This window comes from Candoia aspera, chromosome 1 (genome assembly GCF_035149785.1).
Source record: "Candoia aspera isolate rCanAsp1 chromosome 1, rCanAsp1.hap2, whole genome shotgun sequence".
Classification (NCBI taxonomy): domain Eukaryota; kingdom Metazoa; phylum Chordata; class Lepidosauria; order Squamata; family Boidae; genus Candoia; species Candoia aspera.
Genome location: NC_086153.1, coordinates 305654537 through 305678627, shown reverse-complemented (window position 1 = coordinate 305678627; position 24091 = coordinate 305654537). Strand labels below are relative to the sequence as shown.

General features: G+C 37.1%; 1 protein-coding gene across 2 annotated transcripts; it reads left to right on the top strand.

The window, feature by feature from the left end:
• The first annotated feature begins 3585 nt into the window (after positions 1–3585).
• TC2N (tandem C2 domains, nuclear) lies at positions 3586–23445 on the top strand. Of its 2 annotated transcripts, none has more exons than XM_063290232.1 (11): positions 3586–3701; positions 6839–7066; positions 10803–10976; positions 14225–14316; positions 15474–15531; positions 17397–17497; positions 18715–18831; positions 18970–19161; positions 20520–20634; positions 21544–21743; positions 22769–23445. In XM_063290232.1, exons 1-11 carry the CDS (start codon positions 3635–3637, stop codon positions 22877–22879), a joined length of 1455 nt encoding a protein of 484 aa, XP_063146302.1. In that variant the 5' UTR covers positions 3586–3634; the 3' UTR covers positions 22880–23445. The 2 variants fall into 2 exon arrangements, with proteins under 2 accessions (XP_063146302.1, XP_063146301.1); XM_063290231.1 differs by having other exon boundaries at positions 15474–15549.
• The last annotated feature ends 646 nt before the right edge of the window (positions 23446–24091 follow it).

Below are 24091 nucleotides of genomic sequence, written 5' to 3'. Positions count from 1 at the left end.
ATCTCTTCAGCTCCTATATGCTTTTGCCCTCATGAATTCAGCTAAAGTATATCAGGTATTTTATTCAAATTATGAACTAAGAGCATAGTAAAGTTACTGCATAATAACTTTATCTACCACCATCTGCACAAATCTACTGAATCTGCATTTCCAATGCTCTAATTTTATTTGTGGCATTAGTTTGCACAGTTCACAGTATATCTGCTCTGGAATGCTAAACAGAAGGTTGTGGCCATTCCTGATGTTGGGCAGGTATGATTTCAATCAAATAATCTTTTGGGCTTCTTTCTTCTTTAAGCATTTATGATAATTCTGTAGTGATGTATTTCTGCAAAGTTGCTTTTTTGAATTAGGAATTTTAAGAGCTTGAGAAGGCTACATAGCAAATATAAGCTGGCAGCTACTATGACCATCTCAACCATCCTATTATGATAAATGGTGCATTGTCTGTAATCTGCAACTGAAACTGAACTGATGTCTGCTCAAAATGAATTGAAAAATGTAGTTTTTGTAAAGGGCTGGATTATGTTGCTGGTCTCATAATAATAAAGGACAGCAGGTTAGTTTGGAGACAGGAATGCCCAAAATTCAGGTACGATCTTGGAGGCTGATGGTTAATTAAAACTCATTTCTTTCCAATAGGTTTGCCACTTTTCATTTTTGTTGATTACTTTTCCTCAAATGGAAATTGGTGGTAGAGCAGAAGCTTGCATCGTACGGGCTTTCAGCACCATTTTTAATGTCATTACGATACAATCAGGCTAAGCAAATGCTCATCCAGAGAATGAATGATATGGAACATCAGGATGAGATAAACAGGTTGTTCCCAAAGTAATAGAATTTGGATTGCTAAGGTTGTATGGGAACCAGCACACTATTTACACAAGAGTGTGTAAATAGTTATTTGGTTCCCATATAACCTTAGCAACCCAAATCTCTCTTTCTCTCCGCCCCACCCCCCCAAGATGAGAAAAAGCATTCTTTAAAGCTAGACATAGCATCCTTCTTTCTGCATTGCTGCAAGGCAAGTACACTAAAATTCCGTTAATTGAGTGCATCTGCCCATGTTGTGCTAATGAGATAGAAACAATCAGCCATGTGCTGTAAATTTTACAGGGTTATTCAATCAATTTTATTTTACCTCTATTACACAAACCTGTTGAAGACAATCAGACTTGTAAAGTTTCTTTTAGAAGATTTGAAACCCCCCATCACTCACTTAGTAGCTAAGTTCTATGTTGTCACAATGAAAATAAGGCAAAAGTTGGTACAGGGATAATTTTATTGATTTTTTTCTTCAGTTTCACTGTGCTCTAATTTTATAGATTATAGTTATTTTGTTGAAATACCACCTTTAGGTCTTAGGAATTATTTTGCAGTGGTTTTAGTTCTATTGTGATCCAGATTGTAGCTTATAGCTTTAATACTAAAAATACTATGTTCTTGAGAATTACTCTGGTCTTAGAGTTACACTTTTAGAGTTGTATTATATTACTATGCCACTTTTTTCTCCTGCTTGAGATGTTTTTTGGGGGCTGGGGTTAGCTTTGGACTTTTTATTTGCCTTCCTTTTGTTTATTCTGTGCTGGTCATTGACCAATTAAAGACGACTTTACTTGACTGTAGCACTAAAATATTACCTCCATCTACTACCATAAGCAGGTAAATGGGATATGAAAGTAAGACTAAATAATAGATTAAATAAAATGTACCCAATGTTTGGGTTTGAATGGCTAATAAATTTATATTACATTGTACAGTATAAACAAACACATTCTGTGTTTAGTTTTGTGGTCTGCCGTTTTTTAACGCCTGACTATTTATAGAACATGATCTATTTCAGAACGGGTTTTTTCCTTATGAGTACCAAATTTATTTCCTTCTAGAAGCACAATTTAGTTAAAGGTATTTCCTTATAGGAGAGTAATTAGTTAAAGTAGTAACAAACCAGAGGTTTTCAATGTAACTCTTATACCAGGATAGCTGTACTGTACTCACTCAGGAGCAAAAACATTAAGTATGTTGAAGATGCCATGCATCCAGCTATTTCTGATACTTCATTTGGATAAATTAACTATTGTGATCTTCGTCCTTTGAATGAGATGTGGACTAACTGGTTAGACATATTAACATTCACAGAATGTTATCTTTCCAGATTCATATAAAGTTGGTCTCCATTGTCTGAAGTTTCACATTAGCGAAATAATTGCATAAGAAATCTAAATGGAAAATATATGGCAGAGTCCGAGATAAAGCAAATATACTATAGTAGACTCAGTTAACCGGTACCCATGGGGATTGGTAGGTGCTGGATAAATGTAGTTTCTGGTTGCTTGAGAGTTACTATTAAACCCTAATACCCACTAGATGACAGCACAAAGATACAGGGTTTTTTGCCAGTTGCTTGAGGGTGCCGGGTTTTTTTCTGGTTCGATTTTTGTGCTGGTTGCTTGAGAGTGCCAGTTGCTTGAGTTCCAGTTAACTGAGAGTCTACTGTATTAATGATACTACATTTTCAGGATCCCAAGGGTATTTTATAAATGGTAATCCATGTATGTCATATCCTCTGTGGTGCCACTAGAAGACAGTTTTAGAAACTGCAAATTCTTATAAAATTAGCCTGCAAATAAGTAATCTTCTAACGAGTAAGATAATTCTTTGCATGACTGGAGGCAGCAAATGGGCTGGCAGTGAAGAGATTGATCATTGGAAGTAGGTTATGAAATATATGGCTGCAGTAGTACTGACTCCTTTTCTGAAAGCAGGAAACATCTGGGGTGAGTGTGAGTGCAGGTTCTGAGGGAGCTTAGGAGCAAAAGTGGAGAAGACTTTCTCCTGTGTGACCAACAAATGAACCCCAGAAAGGCATTTTTAAGAAGATATGTCCTGGCATTAACGACTAGGGAGATCGCTCAGCTAGAAAGGCCCCAAGCCATTTGGAGTTTGAATGTCAAAAACAGCACCTTAAATTGTGCCTGAAAAAAATTACCAACCAGTAACAGACTAATATATAGACTTGTGTAAACCCTAATCCTTTGGTTGCTTTGTGAAGTGCCCTCTGAAACTGTTCTTCAAAGGGTTGAGCCATTTCCTCTCCAAGCATTGGTAAGGTTGCTTGGTATGATACCCTTTCTAAGACGTGATATGGTGGCTTTGTCTACATGCATGGAAAATCCTTCCACTGGAATTGTGTGCTTTTTGCAGCTTGGCTTCCACATTTTGCATCAGTTGAAGCTTCCAGATACAAATTACTTTCAGAAAGTCATTTAAGCTTTACATTTTGGGGGCTAGATACTTAATTAGATTGTTTGGGATATTTTACACTTTGTAGCTTTTTAAAAATAAATTTACTTTTTAAAATACTTTATTAATTCAAATATTAACATTACGTTATAAATTTTCTTGAGTATAGGATAATATAGTGTGATATACTTATCTAATAAAAGTGATAAGTGTTCCCATAGAAGCCTTTATTTCAGGATATTGGACTCCTAAGCATTGTACTGAACACTCATAAAACGAACAAAATGAGGAAGGGGAGGAGTTTTTCTGTATTTCTGATCTAATGTGATTATTAATTTTCAGATTTGCCTTCTTCATTGGTTCCTCAATTCCAGCTTGCTTCGACGCAGTAATGGCAACAGACTGCATTAAGAATTGTTGTAGAGGATGTTTATATATTGAAAAAGAAAAGCATGATGGTAAGTTTAGTTAAGTTAAATATCTAATTTTTTTAATGATGACATGAGAAAATTAGTAGCCATTAGTTGGAGGGGTAATTATTATTTTCAACAATGCCATTAATTGTGGGTGAACTTTGTGAATATCTAATTTTGACGTCAAAATATCTAATCCTAAAAGAACATAACCAGTCATAGGTGTATTTAGGGCTGCAGGGTGGTAATCTTCAAGTGGACTACAATTCTCAGCCACTATGGCAAAAAGGAAAATATTGTGGGAGACCTAATCCAAAATATCTGAAGAGCAGCAGGTTGCCTGAAGAAATTTCTAGTGGTTAAGGCAACGGACTAGAAACCAGGAGACTGTGAGTTCTAGTCCTGCCTTAGTCATGAAAGCCGGCTGGGTGACCTTGGGCCAGTCACGCGCTCTCAGCCCAACTCACCTCACAGGGCTGCTGTTGTGGGGAAAAGAAGAGGAGGAAGGAGTATTACCTATGTTCCCTGCCTTGAGTTATTTATAAAAATAATAAAGGCGGAATAGAAAATAAATAAATATAAATATAAGCAGAAGGGGCCTCTTAGACTATCCAGTCCAACTCCAGTCCAAAGTGAAGCTTCCCTAATAGATGCAAGCCTCACTTTCACTTGAACTCATCCAGAGAAAAGAAGCTCACTGCTTCTCTGAGCAATTCCTTTCATTGTCAATCTGCTTTCTCTCCCTCCCTCCCTTTCTCTCTCTCTCTCTGTTAACATCCAATAGGAATTTGCCTCCTAGTAACTTCATTATTTTGTGTCTTATGCACTGGAACGGTGGGGAATGGATCCTTACCTTCCTCTTTCAGGTATTTAAGGAGTTCTGTCTTCCCTGCCCCCGGCTAAGCATTCGCAGATCTTTTCATTTCTTCTCTTAGAGCTTGATTTCCACATTCCTGGTCAACCTTGTTGGATTTCTCTGAACTTGTTCTAGTTTGTTGGGAAAGTGCATGTAGAACTGGAGGCAATATTTTACTTTTATTGTGGGTGAACAGAATGAATAGAATTATTGATTTGGAAATACACTCCTGCTGTTAATGCCTAAAATTAGATTTGTCCTTTCTTTGCAGCTACTTCTGACTGCTGACTCATATTCAGTTACTTTTCTAAGATCTTTTTCATCAGTATTTCATAATAATAGTGTTACCGAGCCAGGTATACAGGTATTCTATGTCCTGAGGAACTTTGCATTTGTCTTTTTCGTTTTTGTTATTTTTAATCCATTTCTCTAACCTAACAGGATTTAGGTTAGAGAAATGGATTAAAATTTTAATTTTATTTCTGTTTTCTCAGGCATTAGCTACCCACCCAATTTTTGTGCCATCTGCAAAGCTGATAAGCATCCCTTACACCTCTTCATGCAAGTCATTAGTAAAAATGTTAAACAGTACAAGGCTCAGGACTGAATCTTGGGTACTAGCTACCTTTCTCAAGTTTGATGGGCAGTCTTTCAGCTCCACTTTTGAGTCAGCTACATATCTCCTAAGTTGCCATGCTATCTAGCCCGCACTTTGCTAGCTTGCTGATCAAAACATCGTGTTGCACTTTATGAAATGCTTTGCTAAAATCAAAATATTTTACAACTACAGTGGTCCCAAAATCTACTGAGGAATTTAGCCAACATCAACAACAACAAAATGAGATAAAAGTAATCTGGCATGACTGGTTTTTGTCAAAGCCATATTTTCAGATAATAGCTATGTTGCTTTCAAGATGCTTAAAGGGAGATAAAATTGGCCATTCTCCAGTCAACTGGCACTTTACCCATTTTCCAGCATTTTTCAAAATTCATAAAGTTTCAGCTAGACTATCAATATTCAGCTAAATAGGAGGTTCTTGACCATGTTTCTGTCTCTTTCAAACTTCAATCCATCTCTTTCACTGTGTTTTTCATAAGGGCCTGGTATACCATGCATCCTCTTGTTGGAGATCAAAACCAAATAGTTGAATAGCAGTGACTTATATTTGTCAATTCTTAGTGTTTTTCAATATACATTTAATAGCTGGTTTTTCTCCTTTTGTTGTGAATTTATATAAAGTCCTTTTAGTGTTGTGAACATCCTTGGTTAGTCTCTTTAGCTCTAGCTTTCCTGTCAAAGTCTGTACAATATCAGGGCGCCTATTTTTACTCTTCTTTGGTGACCTGTGTATCCTTTTTTGTTTTCAGATCTTTTTGTTTAGCTATATTGACAGTCCTTTTTTTCTCATTGAAATTGTTTCAGTTTGCCTTTAGAATTTTTATGTGGACTAATACTGGTCCTGAGCACCTTTGTGCATAATTTTTTCCTTATCACTTCTTTAAATTTATTAATATATTCTTTTGAGTGCAGTATATGAATTTGACTAAACTTAGCTTTAATTTTATTTAAAATCAGGAACTGATTAAGTAGTGATTCATTCATTTGGATTTCTGAACAAATATGGATACTTTTAAGTTGCAGTACAACAGTTCCTCTCTTTCATTTCTTTTGAATAAATTATTTTCTTGAACTGCTGTATTCCAAACATTGGTAGTCAGGAGAAATCCATATTCCATAATTAGTAAATTGTACTTGGTTGATTATGTACATTTACAATTATTTACAATTGCAGAATTTCCATTTGCCCCCAAACCATCTCCCTCTTCCATTCCATAGCACAAAGGAAGTAATCTGGTTTCTCTTTCAAGTGCCATCAGCTCCAACCAGCATGGCCAATGGCAAGGATTTGTTGTAGCAGAATATTTTAAATATATATATTTATATATGTGTGAATGAAGAAGGAGGCTTGACTCAAGTATTAATTTATGTTACTACTTTTTAAACTTGTGTTTAAATATTGTCTGTATACTGTGATGATTAGAATTAAGTTTTGTCTGTATTTATAATTTTAAGTAAATCAGTAGCTTACATATTCTAAGATCATCTCTGGATCAGCACTGACAAATAATTGAAATCATTGGCTACAATATTTTAGAACCATTGCAACCCTTCTCAAAATTGATATATTTGCCATTCATTGCTCCACATCCCATGTGTAATCAATATGTAGGAAAAATCTATTTGTGATCCTATTAAAATACAAAAGATCATTTCCGGTCATAAACTGAGTGCTGGATGTGTTTGCTTCTTTTTGTGTTATAACAGACTCTCTGGAGAAAGAATCTGCAGTTACAGACAAATATAGATCAAAAGTAGTGGAGAAACCTCCTTTGTCTTCAGTATCCATGAAAAAGCAAGTTGGCTGTTCAGAAGATTATCTTCTCTCCAAATTCCCACCAGGTGGCAAAGAAATACCCTTTGTAGTTCCTCAGTTCAAGCTTACTTACATCCAACCTAGGAACCTCGGTAATCCACATCTTGGGGGACTTCAAGGTAAAAAGTTGAAAGACTATAAAATTAGTGTTTCTTCTTGAGGGGCTGCCTTTAGATGCATTGGAAACTTGCTTATGCAGTTGATTACCAGCTCACTACTGGAAGCAGTTCAAACAGCTAATTATGACTTAGGATCAAACTGTATAGATGTATGCTGCAAAAAGTGGCTCATCCTGGAAGACGAGATAGAGTGGTTCTGTCACCAGTCCCTTCTATACATAGAGCATCGAAATAGGGGCAGGCCCATTGATGCTCTTTAAGCTTTCAGGAATGAAATAAAAATATGGCTTCTCCCCATAGCTTTTGTTAGTTTTATTTGATGTTTTTATTTGGTTCTGACCCTTTTGGATTGATGTTTTAAGTGTGCATATAAAGTATCTTTTTAATTTTAATTTTAAATGAAAAATTATAGTTTTAATCTTTTTCCTAATTATTTTTGTTATTTTTCAGTGTGACTTAGTAAAAAGCAAGATCAAAACTAGTAAATATTGTAATAGTTGATTTATTCTAAATTAGCAATCCCTGTCTGCATCTACAATGAATTGTAGATTATTAGACTATGTATTTTTTCTTACTGTTTTGGATTATTCTGTGACTTCACAGAAGTCTGTCCTACCTACTACTTGTTAACCTAAAGTGCATTTAATGTAACCATTTGTGCAAGAAGGAACGCTGGGATTGGTTTTAGTCTTTTTATTCTTTAAATGTATAAGTCAAACATTAAAAAAAACCTGTTGTGTTTTTCAGATGATAGCTTTTATTCCAATTGCATGGTTTAATCTGGATTGGACGATAGAGCAAAGGTCTTGTTTCAGGCAGATATAGTTCCCTTCTCATGACAATATGCTCTTTTGTCTGTACTTATGAACTAGCTATCCTTACTTGTCCCTGGAGTCTGTTGAATGAAAGAACAGTATCTTATTGTGGAAGGCATGCACCTCAAGGACTCTCAGAGCAGAGAGTTGTGCAAGCCAAGAGGTTTAGTGTTCAATATATTCCTGGCCTTGCAATCTAAAAAAAGCTCAGATGTTTTGTTACTGGAAATATTAGCTCTTAAATATTTAAAAGTCATAGTTTTAACCATGTAACAATTCCAGAATAAAAGGCTTACGCATCAAAAGATAATCTGCACCTGAGTTTTTATAATACAGAGTAGTGTTTCTCAGACTTGGGAATTTTAAGATGTGTGGACTTCAACTCCCAGCATTCCCCAGCCAGCCATGCTGCGTGGGGAAAAAGTCCACACATCTTAAAATTGCCAAGTTTGAGAAGCACTGATATAGAAGATACTTGCAATTTCTTCTTTTTCTGAAATGCTCAGTGGAAGCATTCTAAGCATTGTTACCATAATGATGAATTTGATCATGAAAGTGAACTGGGATGACCCCTGTAGCTACTTTGCTCCTCTAATGATGAGAAGAGAAATAGTCCAGAAAGCCACTGTTTCCTATTACACCTGAAATGAGAACAGTGTTGAATAGTTTCTAACCATCTAAAATAAGCCATGTTGCGAAGTTAGCTTCTTTATATTAGTTTTTTTTAAGTGATTAACTATAATTTCCACTTGGGGTGAAACAGGATACCAAGGGTGATTCTGACTGCCTGCAACCTGAAGAGCAAAGCAGCTTACAAGTGTGTTCATTTATTTGTGTAATTTAGAAGCTGCCCAACTCTTACAGGGGGAAAACTCATTCACGTTAGCTAACCTGTGGTTGGATTTTCCAAATACATCTTGGGAATTTAGAAGTAAAAACAGTGTTATAACTATATTAGAAAATACATCAGAGGAAAAATGCATGACAACAAGAACACCCACAGGTTTCTTCCCTCATTTACAGCAGGGTCCTGCTGTTAGTTTTTTCAGTGTGCCGGTCTTTTAAAAAGTAACCAGGTAAAGAGAAAATCATGGCAGTGTGAAGAGAAAAGTTGGAGATCCAAAGTGTGAAAGAAGACAAAAGCATCTGAAGGCAGAAGAAAGAAATACTGGAGAGGAGCGCAACAGCAGGGCAGCGGTGGACCAGCTAGAAGATGGCGTAGCATGGAACATTACTGGCAACAAAACTGGCCTACTTACTGACATCAGTCAATACTACTTGGGCTGCAAGTTGTTGAGCTGCTCCTACCTGAGGCAAGCCCCAGTTGCTGTGTTAGTTGTATCATGGCATTGTATAGGTTAAATACTCGTATATCCATTCGTCGTTGATGCCATAACAATGCCTTAGCAACTTGTTCTGAGAACATCAGGGTGCCCTTTGGATCTGTTGCCAACTTTAAATTCTAACAGGAAGGTTTGATGCCTTTCTGAAGAAGGAGTAGTGAGGCTTTCAGGATTGATGTCAGCCCTTTGAGGTAGGCCAGGTGAAGAAACAAACACCACAGGGATTCCAGGAATGCTACTTTATTGTAGTGGGGTAGAATAACAGAATCTTGAAAGCCTGTCAGAGTTTCTCTCTGCCCTGCCTTATAGCAGACAAAATCACGGTGGAGTTATTTCAGGTTTCTAATTTCTTCTTCACGCTTTCCGCTTTCTCAGGACTGAGTTGCCTTTCTCTTCCCTTAACAATGCATGCCTTCCTTACCTAAAGTTGCCCCTGCATTCCTTTACAGGGAGAGATGGCTACATTGACTTGGAAGATTTGCACAAGGGCTTCCTATGCAGTGAAGTAGAAATCTTTTGAAGACTTCACTTGGAAACGTTTAATCCCTGCGTTATCAAGTTCATCATTTTCTGCCACTTGATACATAATGCTTACTCCTCTGTTCAGTAATGGCATTCTTTCTCATTATCTCCTTGTTTGTTTTTTTCCCAGGGTCTTTTCTCCAACCCACAGAAGTATTTCATGGCAGGCCTAACCATATATCTATCTTAAAGCATCCCTGCCTGAGGCTTCTCTCCTGTTCTCTTCGTTACCACCCCAGATCTCTCATGGATGGTAGCCTTTTTGGTAGCCATGGCATTGGCCTGTCAACTTAGTAAACTCTGTGCCTTATAAAAAGACCTTGCCCTTCTTCACCCAGATACTTCCTTCTTTCCAAAGTCAGTCTTGGCCTTCTGCTTGAATCAAGTTGTTACATTTTTTTTCCCCACCATCTCAGCCACCTTTGGAAACATTGCTTCTTTTTTGGGATGTGTGCTGCATTGACTTTTCACCTGGACTATTTGGTATAATTTCATTGGGACCAATGCTTATTCCTGGCCTTCCAAGGCCAATCTTAAAGGCATGATCTCCCCTTCAACGTTTCTCCAAGTGGATAATGGCAGTCATCAAGCTTTCCTGTGGACCAGCCAAACAGCCGTCTCCACTTACGGTCTGTGCTCACTCCACAAGAGCAATAGCACCATTGGCATCCTTCCTCTGGGGTGTCCCCCTACTTGGAGCTAGTCAGAGACCAACCCTTCCTCCCCTACATCTCCTGCTGGAACAACCATTTATGTAACTTGTAATGCTTTACCAATGTCAATAACTATGCAAAATAAGGAACCTACCCTCACTCTTCCCCAACCTTTAAAATGTCTAGTATCAGTAGTCAATGAAAATACTTGGATCTAGTCAAAGCTTTTATTTTTCTTTTCTGGTGCCCTATATTAAAATGCTGACTTTTATATAGCCATGCAATGTAGGAAAAATAAACATCGGGTTATTTTAGTCTGTCCTGGGCTGATCTCTTGCTCATATTTTACGGATAATTTCAGTTAAATGATGACTTGCCTAACAATATATATCATACTTTTCAGGTTCTGTTGTCTCATCTTTCAGTGACCGGAAAGCAGAACTTTCTAGTACATACCATCAAAGACCTCCTGTTGATGTGCTATATAACCCGTTCTATATGCAGTTGCCACCTCTTTCTCCTGATTTCAGTCAGTGCCATGCAGAAAAAGTGGCGAATAGGAGATTATATGGGTCAGGTAAAAGAATCTGTTGTAATACTATGCGTTTTCCCCACTTTAAAGCATGGAATTAAAAGGCAGCATGACACTGGATATCTTGAATTTTGCCCTTTTATATTGTGAATGAAATGAGCCTGAATTAAACCAGGAAAGCATAAATGAATTTTAAAAAAAATCAGCCCTAAAAATTATTTCCCATGATGAGGCTAATATTTTTCTATATGTGTGTATATCTATTTCTGATAGTCCCCAAATAGTCCTTCCATTCATGCTGCTCCTGCTAGTGCTGTGTTTTGTTCTTTCAGGTCATTCTCATGTTTGCATTCAGTCCCTGGGCAAAACATTCAAGCTCTTTGCCCTTTATAGCACTAAAGCTACATAGGGGCAAAACTCTGAAAGGAAGAGAAACAAGTAAATTGAAAGAGTAGCTTTGCTTGAGGGATTAAACCTGTGTGGTATTTATGTGTACTGCATTTTTTTAAAGCAAAAGCAGAAGCTGTGGATATTGTCTAGAGAAGAAGATAGTATAAGGATGGTCAGTATTTGACATAGACTGAGCAAGTGAAGTACGGAAAGCTCCAAGCACAATTAAATGATTCTGCTTGAAGGGTTAATCAGTGAATAGATTTTCACAAGCACACTGTAACTCGCCAGAGCCAGTTTGGTGTAGTAGTTAAGGCACCAGGCTGGAAACTGGGAGTTCTGCCTTAGGCACAAAGCCAGCTGGGTGACCTTGGGCCAGTCCCTCTCTCTCAGCCCTAGGAAGGAGGCAATGGCAAACCACTTCAAAAAAATCTTGCCAAGAAAACTGCAGGGACTTGTCCAGGCAATCACCAGGAATCAGCACTGGCAGGGGGCGGGGTGGGACTGTAAGATTCTGCTGTATTATAAGCTTTTCTCAGACCATGGTTGTTCACAGGGAGGAGGTCAAAAAAGTCAAGATGGCAGCCACAGCCATGTGACCCCACACCTTTTTACATGTGTTGCTTTTATCCCATGGGTGTGGACACCATCTTGACTTTTTTGACCCCATCCCAATGGTCACCCCTGCCTCAGATTCTCAGAATAATTCTTGTTGCTTGGGAAACAGGAAGAAGTGTAACATATGAGGTAGCCATAAATTGATCAGTCAGAATTAATTATCTGTGTGTGAATATAAATCAATAAAAAGGAATGGAAGTTGTACAAGAAGACCACAAGAGATATTTTAGCAAAATGTTTCTGTTCATTTTGATAGAAATGTTTCATTGGGTTATGCCAAATAAAATAGGAGTCATTCTAATTTGCATTTGGTTCATCATCAGAAGAAGGCAGAACTTGCTGAGCACAAAACAAATTAGGTGCATCTCAAGAATTTTGTATTGAAGCCAGGACAAAATGTGCTTGTTTCTGCTCTTGGAACCAAATTTAGATGCTTTGTGTGGCATCATCACTGATTTTTCTAGCCACTATAATAGAATTAATACTTTCTGGCCTGTATTTGGGTTGCTTTCTTTTCAAATGTTTTCCAGCCTAGCTAGTATAGCAGCAGTCACAGGCACCTGCTATTCTTAGTTTAGACTGGTTGGGGTGATGTGTGAGTGGAATATTGAGTGGGGAATAACAATTAAATGCAAAGACAGGCAGAAGAAGGCTGGTTGCAGCTGCATGCCTGCCAGTCTTCCTGCTAAGTTATTGCAGTTTTTAAAAAATGTTTGGCATGGGGAAGTGAGAACTCTTGTAGGTGGGTAGCTTACATGCATTGTCCTATGCAAATGGATATCATATGTCTGTCCATGTGTGTACTGTATGTATGTATGTGCTTTTACACATGCATGCATGTGCATATTAGACTGTGACTTACACTCAGATGTTGCTAATGCTATTGAGGCTGCATAAAGTTATTTGAACACCCATAGAATGTTAACTGGGTTGATTGGTTGAACTTTAAATGTACAGCCTGCATGCTGTTGCATCTTTCTGATGTTGAGTGTCAGAGTACATGTAAAAATGCAAAGCCTCCATGTTGGTTTGTTGTGATTTGGGGTATATGTCCACTCTTTATATGTTCTTGTGCCCTGTTAAATTTTAAAAGTGCATTTGAAAATCCTAAGGCTGAAAACTCTTTTGCTTTCATACCATGTTCTTTTGGTCACTTGATTCGGTCTTTTTGTCACTTGATTCTGTTGTTTAACTTTTGCTGACTCAGGTCTGGGGGTGTGTCAAGCTTCCTTTGTCCTTTCTCAGGATTCATTTTGCTTGCTGCTCATAGAGCCTATGACAGGACTTCTTGTTAGCTTGCTGACTTTTTCACTTCTTGCCATTGCAGTCTTGTGCCATAGAGTTATGTTCCTTCATGCAGGAGTTGCAAGCGTAGCGCGCTCTGTCCTGTGTTACTGTCTTGGCAGGGGAGATTTAAGGGAATGCAAGGGATGTGAAGGAAAACTCTCCCTGTTATAAAGCTGGGCAGAGTCCTTTTCCAATAAAAGATTCAACCTCTGCTTCAGTTCTACTCTTTGGGAGGTTTTCATGTTTTGTTTTGGTTTGTTTTGTTTTGGTTTGTTTTGGTTTGTTTTGGTTTGGTTTGGTTTTGTTAAAAAGAATAACCTAGTTGGCAATTATGCTTCCAATTGTGTGTCTGGTAGCAGTCAGCATAGACAGCCACCTGACCTACTCTTGCGGCACTAAAATAAAAAACAAGGGAGCAAGGCGGTATTCTTCAGTTTACATTGTTTGCTATGGCTAGAACATTAGTAACCAGGAGGAATCTGGTAGCACCTTTTCTGACTAGCAGATTGTATTAAAAGGCATAAGCTTTTGTGAGCAATAGCTCACTTTATCAAACACATGCAGCTCATGAAAGTTCCTGCCTTTTGATAATATGAGGAAAGTTGGAATGGTTGGAAAGATGCTACCAGGCTCCTCCTGAATTTTTGTCCCCATAGGATAACGCAGCTCTCATTGTGTAATGCCTGGAATATTAGAAATGTTTGGTTTTCTTCCAATGAAATGTAGGAACTTGTAACATTCCAAGTGGTGGTGTTTTGCTCTGACTTCTAAACAAAATATGTTCCCCATATTTCTATTTGTGATTGTCTGAATGAACCAGAGATAGACCTGCCTGTTCTTAGGAAGTGATAGCAGTTCCTCACTTGCTTATGAATTGAATTTCTTAAGTTTGTAACTTTTAAACCAGAATGGAATTGATATGAGATTGTTATAGAATAAAAAAACTAAATTGTTCTTGAAAGTTCAAGATGGGCTTGCCTTTCTGTTTCTTTTTTCAGTTTGCGACTTAAGAAGTAGCACATTGCCCTGCTCTTCCTCTCTAAGTCATTCTATGTTTGATCTTACAAGTCCACCCCACCGATTTCTTCAGGTAAATTCTTTAGTGTTAATATGGTACCAAGCTTTATTAATTGTGAATGATTGATTAACTCCTTGAGAAATTGTTTTCTGTCTCATGCCTAGTTCAGTGTTTCCAAGTGAAGTTCTTAGGTAAATGTTGGTGACTGGCCTAGCAAAATATTGCAAATGATTAATAAAGGCTTTTACATCCAATTCAGTATCTCACTTGGGTGAATATTTTTGCCACTTCAGTCACCGTGCTGTATAAGCACTGGGATAAGATTTGGGAGCTTTTTAAACTGGTCCAAAGATTTAGTTATGTGCCTGCCTCTGGTGCCCAGCTATGGATTGTGGAAATAAGTGGCTGGATACCCATTTGGGGAACCTGTTTTTCTTCTCTGTATTAAGAAATCAAGAGGCCTAATGCCAGTTGGAGCATTAATACAAGCAGGGTATATAGTTACTGAATGGAAAAAGGAGGTAAGTCTGATTAACAGTATATCATTTATTCAGATACAGAGATGTTACAAGTTAACTTTAGTTAGTTCAGTAGCAACAATTCAGTCAATTAATGCCAAGGCCTTATGTTCCCCCTTAAAGGAGATCACAATGTGGTCATTCTTGAAAAGGCCTCTCTGGATCCTGAACTCCATGAATCCATGCAGTTGCAAATACTCATTCCTTGGGCATGGGATATCAGTAGAGCAACTTAATAGATTGAGACCTGGAAACAGAACTGTAAGACTTCACCAAAGGTGGCAGAAATCTGTTTGGCCTCCTGGTGCTCAATTTTTGGAGTCCCATTCTTTCTCCCTGCTGGTAAATATCTATATCAAGGCCCTGGGGTATCATCAGAGATTTGGCATTCATGCTCATGATGCCTTGTAGGCTGGAGGGTTTCTGATATTTAAAAAATCCCCATGAAGTGAGATTTCAGCATTTTTTTTCTGATTGCTAGATTTTTCAGTAAAACAAACTTTTTAAAAAATTCTAAACTATTGACCAACTTCGATAGTTGGTAGTATAAAAAGATGAATAGAATTGTTTTTAAAGGCCTACTGTTTTCATAAAAATTCCTTTCTTGCTATTTAGGGAACAATTTGACAGACTTCATGAGCTTGCTTAAGTGACATCCTTGTTTTTGTTTTTGTTAACTAATCAGGCTTTTTTTTTCTTTTTTGCTGGTAGAGGTATGATTCTGCCTCCAGTGTACCAAGCAGCATCTCCTCCAGAAAGGATTCGCAAGGTAGTAACAGGAGTTTAGGTAATAAACACTGTTTGCTCATCTTGCTTCAAATCTGGTAAACTGGATCTTTAGACACGACATCAACAGTATATATAGATTTTACTACAGTCAGTAATGTAGATACAGGGTTGCTTTCAGCAATTTTGGAAGCACACTTGCCCCTAAAAACCATAGAAGGTCAGAGTAATCATATGAACAGAGAAGTCTATGAATCCAGAACTACCTTGTACAAGCATGCTAAAGATGTAGGCCAATATAGGTCCTACATTATGTTTTTATAAAATCAAAATATATTTTGAGTCAGGTGTTCCAGAATTTCTGTTATACTTCTCCTCTCTAGCTTTATTAGAAATGGAGGTTACATTTGGTATCTTAATAAAAGCTAAAGAGTGGACTTCATTGGAAGAAAGATACAGGTCGGAATTAGTTATGACCTTATGCCTAAGTTGATTGAACCTGACAAGCATAAGACCCAGTTAAAATGTGTTGCATCATTTCCTAGACTAAAGTACTTGATATAATAAATAGAAGCATGAAGTTACATTTTTTAATCCTCTGTATTAAAAAAAGAAAGAAGCCCCTTTCCCTTTAATGGAAAGCTAACATATCCAGAATAGAGGATTTTCATAAAGGCTTTTTTCTGACTTCCTTATTTCCCACATGGAAAGCTCTTTACCTATTCAGATTTTTCTTTTAAATCCATTCAGTTGTGTCTGATTCTCAGAGACTGCCTGGACAAGTCCCTGCAGTTTTCTGGACAAGGTGTTTCAGAAGTGGTTTGCCATTGCCTCCTTCCTAGGGCTGAGAGAGAGTGACTGGCCCTAGGTCACCCAGCTGGCTCTGTGCCTAAGGGAGGACTAGAACTCACAGTCTCCTGGTTTCTAGCCTAGTGCCTTAACCACTACACCAAACTGGCTCTCTCATTCAGATATATATTCAAATATATAACTACAATATGAATTGGTACAAATGTGGAATGGCTGAACCATATTCTGAAGAACCACTCTCTTCAGAAGTCAATGCTTTTTTCAGGTAGAAAGAAATGATTGGAAATTCTGAGTGGTTAGGGAAAAAGAAGGTCAAGGATGGGAAACACTGAAGCAAAAACCTCTATCTATCTGAAATAGGCAGGGAAATATTGAACAGTAAGTGAGGGTGCTGGTTAGAAAATAATGGGGTTAAGAAAGTGAAATGACTTTTCAAATTGAAGTTCATGAAATCATTGCTCCGGAGCTGACAGCAAGGACACAAGCATTTTATTGGTGTAAAGAAATATTCCTTAACACTGGAGTGAACTTCGTTGAATGTGTTTGTGACACAGTGCATCCTGTGTAAATCATCCTGGCTGAGAATTCTGGGAATTGCAGCCCTATCACATCTGAAAAGTGGCAGATTAGAGAAGGCTGCTGAAGGCTAAAGAAAGTACCGGCAGAAGCTAAACACAATATATTGTTTGGATTCATATGCCACTTATTTTCTGGCATTGGTCCTGTGTCTTTTAGCCTGAACCGTGCTTGGCAGAGTGATGCAACGCTGGTGAAAAGGTTCATCTCTCTTGTCCTACTAGGCAGATGCATGCCAGAGAAGAATGTTGGCAATCCAGTATCTTGTTAATGTAATTTTGAGACACCATTTATGATGCATTTAGGTAGGATTAATCATAAATGGCTGAGACACTGACAAATTTGATTTGTATCAAATACATATATTTCCTTGTATGTAATAGCTGACATGTATCTTGGCAATATGGAGGAATAGTTAAGTAATGAGAACAGGCTTTTAAAAATTAGTCTGAGTTCACTGGATAAAATGTTTTTTCAGCCTCTGAGAACAAGTTCCAAAAGTGTTTTTGGATTTATCCCCAGATACGATTACATTATCAGGTGACGAAAGAGAATTTGGCAGGCTGAATGTGAAGGTGTGCTATGTTTTTTCTGTTGAACAGATATGGATCACCATCTTGAAAGTAAGTAATACTAAAAAGCATTCAGTTCCCTGGTCCTGAATAGTTACATTAGGGGCCCTGGGGCAAAACTGAGCTTATACCCCAAACTCAGCAGTTAGGCAAAAACTGTTAGCTTGACAGAGAAGCTTCCTTCTAAAAGCCACAGTGTCTCAATTTACTACTGGATGAAAACTATGGTGTAACCTGCTCAGGGAATCCCTTACTGGGCAGATTCAAATTAAGCTGACAAATAATATGTCCGGCTTTTCTTTTAACACCCTACTTTAATTGCACGTTTGCCAGGTTTGGCTGAAGACTGGTGCATCTGGCTCCTGTGCGAAAACTAGAAAAAGCCACTAGAAAGGTTAATAAAGTGTTTTAAATGATAACCATTTTTAATAAAACAGTGAAAATATATTTATGACTTGCATTTATACAGTACTTCCCAATATCTCCTTCAGTTCCTCTTTTTATGCCTTTTTATATTGAGCAATACATACTGATTATAGAAACACACATACACATACACGCTTTCTCTCTGTGTAATCCCATACATGTCCTGTGCACATCTGGGAATAATAGACATTGGACTTAATGGCACTTTTTATTACATATGCATAGAATGTCATTATTGATCTAGCTAGATTTTAGTAGCAGTAGAGAGCATAACATACAAAACTGCTTTATGCTCAGTTAGAACTTTGCCCATTACATCTGTTTGGGACGTAGATGTAAAACTGGAGTTTTGCTAGTACTGCTGGGCGAAATCCTTTTAACTGAAAACGAGAGGAACTGAACTGGGACCACGTGTGCACAGAGCATTTACTGTTTCATAAACCAGTGCTTCTTCAGACATAACATTATTTGGAAAAATAATGGTTTGTGCCTTAATCTACTTCATTTCATTTTTATTGTGTCATGAATTTTATTAGTCATGGATTGACTAATATTTATTATCTCAGTTCTGTATTCATGGAGGTATAAGAATGAGGCATTAGTGTGACTTACATCTGGGACAGCCAGTGTTAAATCACTTTTTTCAGCAATAATTATATAACACAATAATTTGAATTGCTGAGAGTCGATTCTTCCGTTGCCTTGAGATTTTATGAGGTTGAAGAACCATATTTTATAGTTAAAAGATGGATAATATTAATCATTCTAAAGCAAACTGACATGAAAATAAAGCACATATTTGGGTTCTCTGAGGATGCGTTGTTTAATTTTCAATTTTGCAGTGCAAAGATTTGAACTGGTCATCTACTTGTGAAGAACAGCCTCAAATCTCCATCAAAGGAATCATCACCCTACACAAACCAGTGCAGTTCAGATGTTTAGCAAAAGAAGCTTCCAGTGTAAGTGGCACTTAAAAAACAAAACCCACCTCAAAATTCTTCCATATGTGAATATGTGAACTGGTAAAAGCAAGGACACGAGTGATTATGGATAGATTTTTTTTCCAGATCTCACATTTGACTGTCACTTCCTTCTAGGATATTGAGTTCATGGAAACATTCGTCTTTGCTATTAAATTGCAACTCCTCCAGACTGCAAGACTTGTGTTCAAAGTACAATCCCTGATTCCCAGGAGAAAAACTATAGGAGAATGTATTTTGCCACTGCGAGACCTCAGTTCACAGGAAGTGGATTACTGGCTGATGATAACACCTCCTTCCAAAGCTTTAGTAAGTTAAAGTATTCCAAGGAATCTAGTAGGAGATACATGGGGAATTATGCAGCAATAGAATTCTAGGATTGGTTCTGATCAGGTCCTTTTGTTAATATTCATTGATTCTTCCCCACTTCTCTCATGAGCCCCCAATGCTGGTGGGGGGGGGCAGGGAGAAGAGGGCCCCTGATGTGTAGAATAACTAACTAACTCTTCCACACTCACTCCTCCCATTGCCAAACTGCAACCTGTTCCTTTTAATCTACAGAGGTGATGTCTGAAAAACTATACATTGGGTGCAAAAACTGTGATTCTTTAGATGTTGCTGACCTGCAACTCCCTGCTTCCCTGTCATGTGTTCTCCACCCCACCTATAAATTCACAATGGCTATATCTCTAATATAATAGTACAGCTTTTATTTTGAGGCTAGATCACGTAACAGGATTTGACATGTTTTGGAAAGGATAGGCTTAATAAGACAGTTGATTTTCTGGTCTGGCCTACCTTGAAGGGCTGACATCTCCACAAGAAGACTAGAACTATACTTTATTGACAGAATAAAGTATATTCTATATTATAAATAAAGTATATTATATATTCTATATATAATAACAGAATCTTGCAAGCCTGATTGTGCTGTACCTCCCCTCCTCCTTTTACTCCAGTGAATCAGGGCGGGTTTGCCTGAGATGCTTCTGAACTTTATCTTGCTTCTTGACTTAAAGAATTTTTAAGCCCTCTTTGCGTAGCAGTTGGTTCTTGTAAATTTCTGTCAAGTCATCTCCCTTACTGTCTGCATGCAGGACAGATTGGCATTCCTCTGGAATGGATTTGTACCGATCATGAAAGTATTTTCATTACGGAACTTCATCACTATAGAATTTCACACAAGGAAGTTATATTGTAGCTTCACTTACTAACATCTGCCAGAACCAGTTCTAAAGAACCAGGAAATGAATTCCATGAGCCAAAGGTCATCCAAACCTCACAAAAAGTGTTTAGAAATGTAAGGCAGTTTTTAAAAAACAGTTTATAATCTGGCAAAAAGAGGTCCTGCCATTTTAAAAAATGGAGAGATTCCACAGAAATCCTGTAAACTCTTTCCCCAAAACATATACAGTATAGGTCTTTGGATCCCAATCTTGATTCTCGAAAATTTGGAAGGGTTAGAACTTATGCTATTTTTGTATACTATAGAATTATATCAGCTCATTAAAAAAAATAGAGCTATTGTTTGATTAAGCTGATGTTTCTCTGTCAAAATGGAAAGTCTGATCACTTCACCCTGTGTAACAAAATATCTTAGCTTTGATTTGTGAAAGTTGGCTCAGATGAAAATGGAACATTTCTTTGCTCTTTGCTTCTCTGTGCAGGTGTGTTCTGCAGAACTGAAAATAGGCACCTGTTTTCAAGCAGTAAACAGCCGGATCCAGTTGCAAATTCTGGAAGCTCAGAACCTTCCAAGTTCATCCACACCATTGTCTTCAAGTAAATACTATAATCTTATTGTATATCTTTATAGCTGAGTGATTCTTAACATTGGGCAAACTCCATAAAGGAGAGCAGGTTTAAATATGAAGCAACGTGTCTGGGTGTGGTTGCTGCTGTTATTTAATGGCTGCATAATGACTTTTATATGAGGGTATGTCACGTCTTGGTCTACTTCGAGTGTCAGTCTGCTGTTGGCTTCTCAGATATATGAAAAGGAAACTAAGGAGAGAAAAAGAAGCCATTTCTCCTGCATCCTATCTGTTGATCCATCTTATTTTTAAAAATACATTCTTAAAGCCTGTTATTTAATGTAAATTTTTATTGTAAACTGCCCAGAGTCCCTCTTTTGGGGGAGATGGGCGGTGGCTAAATTTGAGTAATAAATAAATAAAATAAATGTGCAAATATGTTTAAAGGTTTGAGTAGAGCTATACAGGTGTGAGGATGTTGCAGTCAAGATAGGAGCAGACTACATTTTCTGTTACACTCATTTACTTCTATGGACAATGTTAACTGGCAAAATTGCATCATCCAGAAAGCTTTGACTAGGAATGGACCTACTTCAGAAAGCTGCTCTTTGAGTGGCTGTCATTTATATCGATGGGTCAAAAATCAAAACCCTGCACTTGAAATAAAATAGTGAATTTGCTTAGTCTTTCTAACAGCCTAATATTGGGGATGGAATCTGTTTCCAATGAGTGGAGTCTTATTTCTAAGGGGTGAGCAATATGTGACTATGCATTAAAATGCATCCACCCTGAGGTCCCTCTCTCCACATTTGCCCATCATATTCAAAGATATTGCATCAATTATAATTAACATTAACATATTCTGACACTTTGGGGTTTCAAACTTCATGCAATGAAAACATTCAAAAAAAAATTTTTGTCATTACTTCTACAATAGATTTTTTTGTAAAGATTGTCATGCTCAGCACTGAAGGATTGGTTGATAAGAAAAAGACACGTCTACTGAAATCTACTAACAGTCAAGTAAAATGGGGAGAAACTCTGATATTCCCAGTGAGCCAGAATGAACATGGAATAAACTTTCTCATCAAACTCTACAGTAGGAGCTCAGTGAGAAGAAAACACTTTCTGGGACAGGTTGGTCTTTCTTCACCTATTACACACAGAAGTTACTGAATTCCAAAACTTAAAGTTTATGTGGATCATAGGCTTTGCTTTTTAACAAAAAATGTTTCTATTAGTATAATCCTTACTGAAATAAAGCAGGGATAGGAAGCCTGTAGCCCTCCAGATTTTGCTGAATACTGTGTGGCCAGTAGGGAACAATGGTAGGAGTTAATGTTCAGCAATTTCTTTAGAAACCCTTGAAATATGGATTTAATTTCAAGGCTAGATTCTTTAAAATGTTTATCTCATTCTAAATAAATAAATTTATACTTTACTTATGGCATAAAATTATTTATTTATATAATTTCCTCTTATACAACATATCAGAGATCTCAAATTTATAATTCAAAGAATTGTCAGAAGGTAAATTTTCATTCCATTCCATAAATTTTCAGGAGGTATAAATTTGTGAATAGTTCAACAGCCACATCCATCTATCACAAAACTATAGATATCAACAATTTAATTCAATAAAGCTAAATTTTGAAGCTAAATTATTTATAGATTATACAGACAACACAAAATTAAATGGGATACCTAATACCTTGGAAGATAGAAATGAAATTCAAAACAAACTTGATAGGCTAGAAAATCACTACAAGTAAGAGAATGTAATTTTACAAGACACAGGTAAAGTACTATTAGGAAACAAATATCAAATGCTCAGAGGGTATTGGGCTTGGAATCATAGCTGATTGCAATTTTAAGTTGCATCAGCAGAAATTTCTAGTTCACGGGAAGTAAAAATTAGTCTGCTTCCAAATCCTAAAAACAAAATAAAATAAAATACAACATATTCTTATTAGAATCCATTTTTAATAAAACGCATGTTTTTTATCAGCCCATGATGTTATTCATCTTAGCATTGTCTCTATTCTTAATTCATCCTCTGTATTATATAAACTTGTTTGTTTATACCCTGATCAAGGTAAATGTCAAAAACAGCTTCTGGTATCTTCTTTGTAATGACTCCTTATGTTTTTCTTATCATGCAGGTTTGGCTAAGCAATGACAGCAACAGTGCAGAAGCTGCTGATCAATGGAGGGACACAATTGCTAATCCAGAGAAGGTTGTGGTTAAATGGCATAACATCAGTCCAGCGTGATCAGGCCTGCTTTGAGCAGTCCTTTTGGTACTGATTTGGACATGAGCCCAGAGACTTTTGCACTTATTTAAAATAAACAGCCATCAGATAACAAAAAAAGAAAAGAAAAATACCTACATGGACCACATCCAATAGCATCTCTGAACAAGAAAATCACAGAGGAAACAGTGTTGATAAAGGAAGCATAGGCTGGAAATCCTAGCAAAGAACATGGAATTCAAAAGCCATGTTGAAAAATTAGGGGCTTGATTGCTAATTGACTGTTTTAAAAAAATCTTTAAGGCTTACACATAGAACTTTTTAATATTTATACTCAAGAAGAAAAATTAATTTAAAACTTTGTATAGATTTTAGTCAAAAATACCAGGGAGGGCTTTCCTTCAGGAAAATTTAGTTCCATGTATTAGTTGACAACCACGCTTCAGTTATTGTGCTGCATCTAAAAGTATTCCATGGACGCTTTATCACTTCTACCAACATGTGGAACAAGGTATGAGGTAAGATAGGCAGGGAGGTAGAACTAATATGTTATCATTCAAGTTCTTGAAATAAACATTTTAAAGTAATTTTTAAGAATGATTATTGTGTTGGATAATAAATTTGAAGGGGTGGGCTGATAAATAACAATTTCTGTTTTATATAAAATATTTACATTTGTTATTGTCCCATTTTACTGTTCTTCAGCATAAAATTTGCTTTACTGTTTTGAGCAGAAAGATAGATTCATAAGAAGTACTCCAATGGCGAAGTTCAGGAGAATCTGATCTAGTACTTAGAGCTAGTAGGGACCCAGTATTCCGTGTTTTAGGAAAACTGAAGTCATCAGTCCTTATAAAATGAAAGAAACAAAGCTAAGTATGCAAGCATGATTCTAGACCAGGGTTTCTCAACCAGGGTTCCGTGGCACCCTAGTGTTCCGTGAGAGGTCACTAGGGGTTCCCTGGGAGATCACAATTTATTTAAAAAATTATTTCAAATTCAAACAACTTCACATTAAAGAGGTAAATCTCATTCTTTATTTTTAGTTTAAGAACACTGTTCATGCATATATACAGGCTTACACATGAAACGAATACAATAATTTTGTAACTTCTGGCCTATATTTGAGCCTGAATGTGCAGGGGTTCCCCAAGGCCTGAACAATATTTCAAGGGTCCCTCCAGGGTCAAAAGGTTGAGAAAGGCTGTTCTAGCCAATCACTTTGAGAAATGA

Bases quoted from the DNA above. Each gene is read 5' to 3' on its own strand.
- TC2N (XM_063290231.1), top strand. From the start codon at position 3,635: ATGGCAACAGACTGCATTAAGAATTGTTGTAGAGGATGTTTATATATT. The intron at 17,498-18,714 runs GTAAGTAATACT...TCAATTTTGCAG, and splicing joins TATGGATCACCATCTTGAAA to TGCAAAGATTTGAACTGGTC. The intron at 18,832-18,969 runs GTAAGTGGCACT...ACTTCCTTCTAG, and splicing joins TAGCAAAAGAAGCTTCCAGT to GATATTGAGTTCATGGAAAC.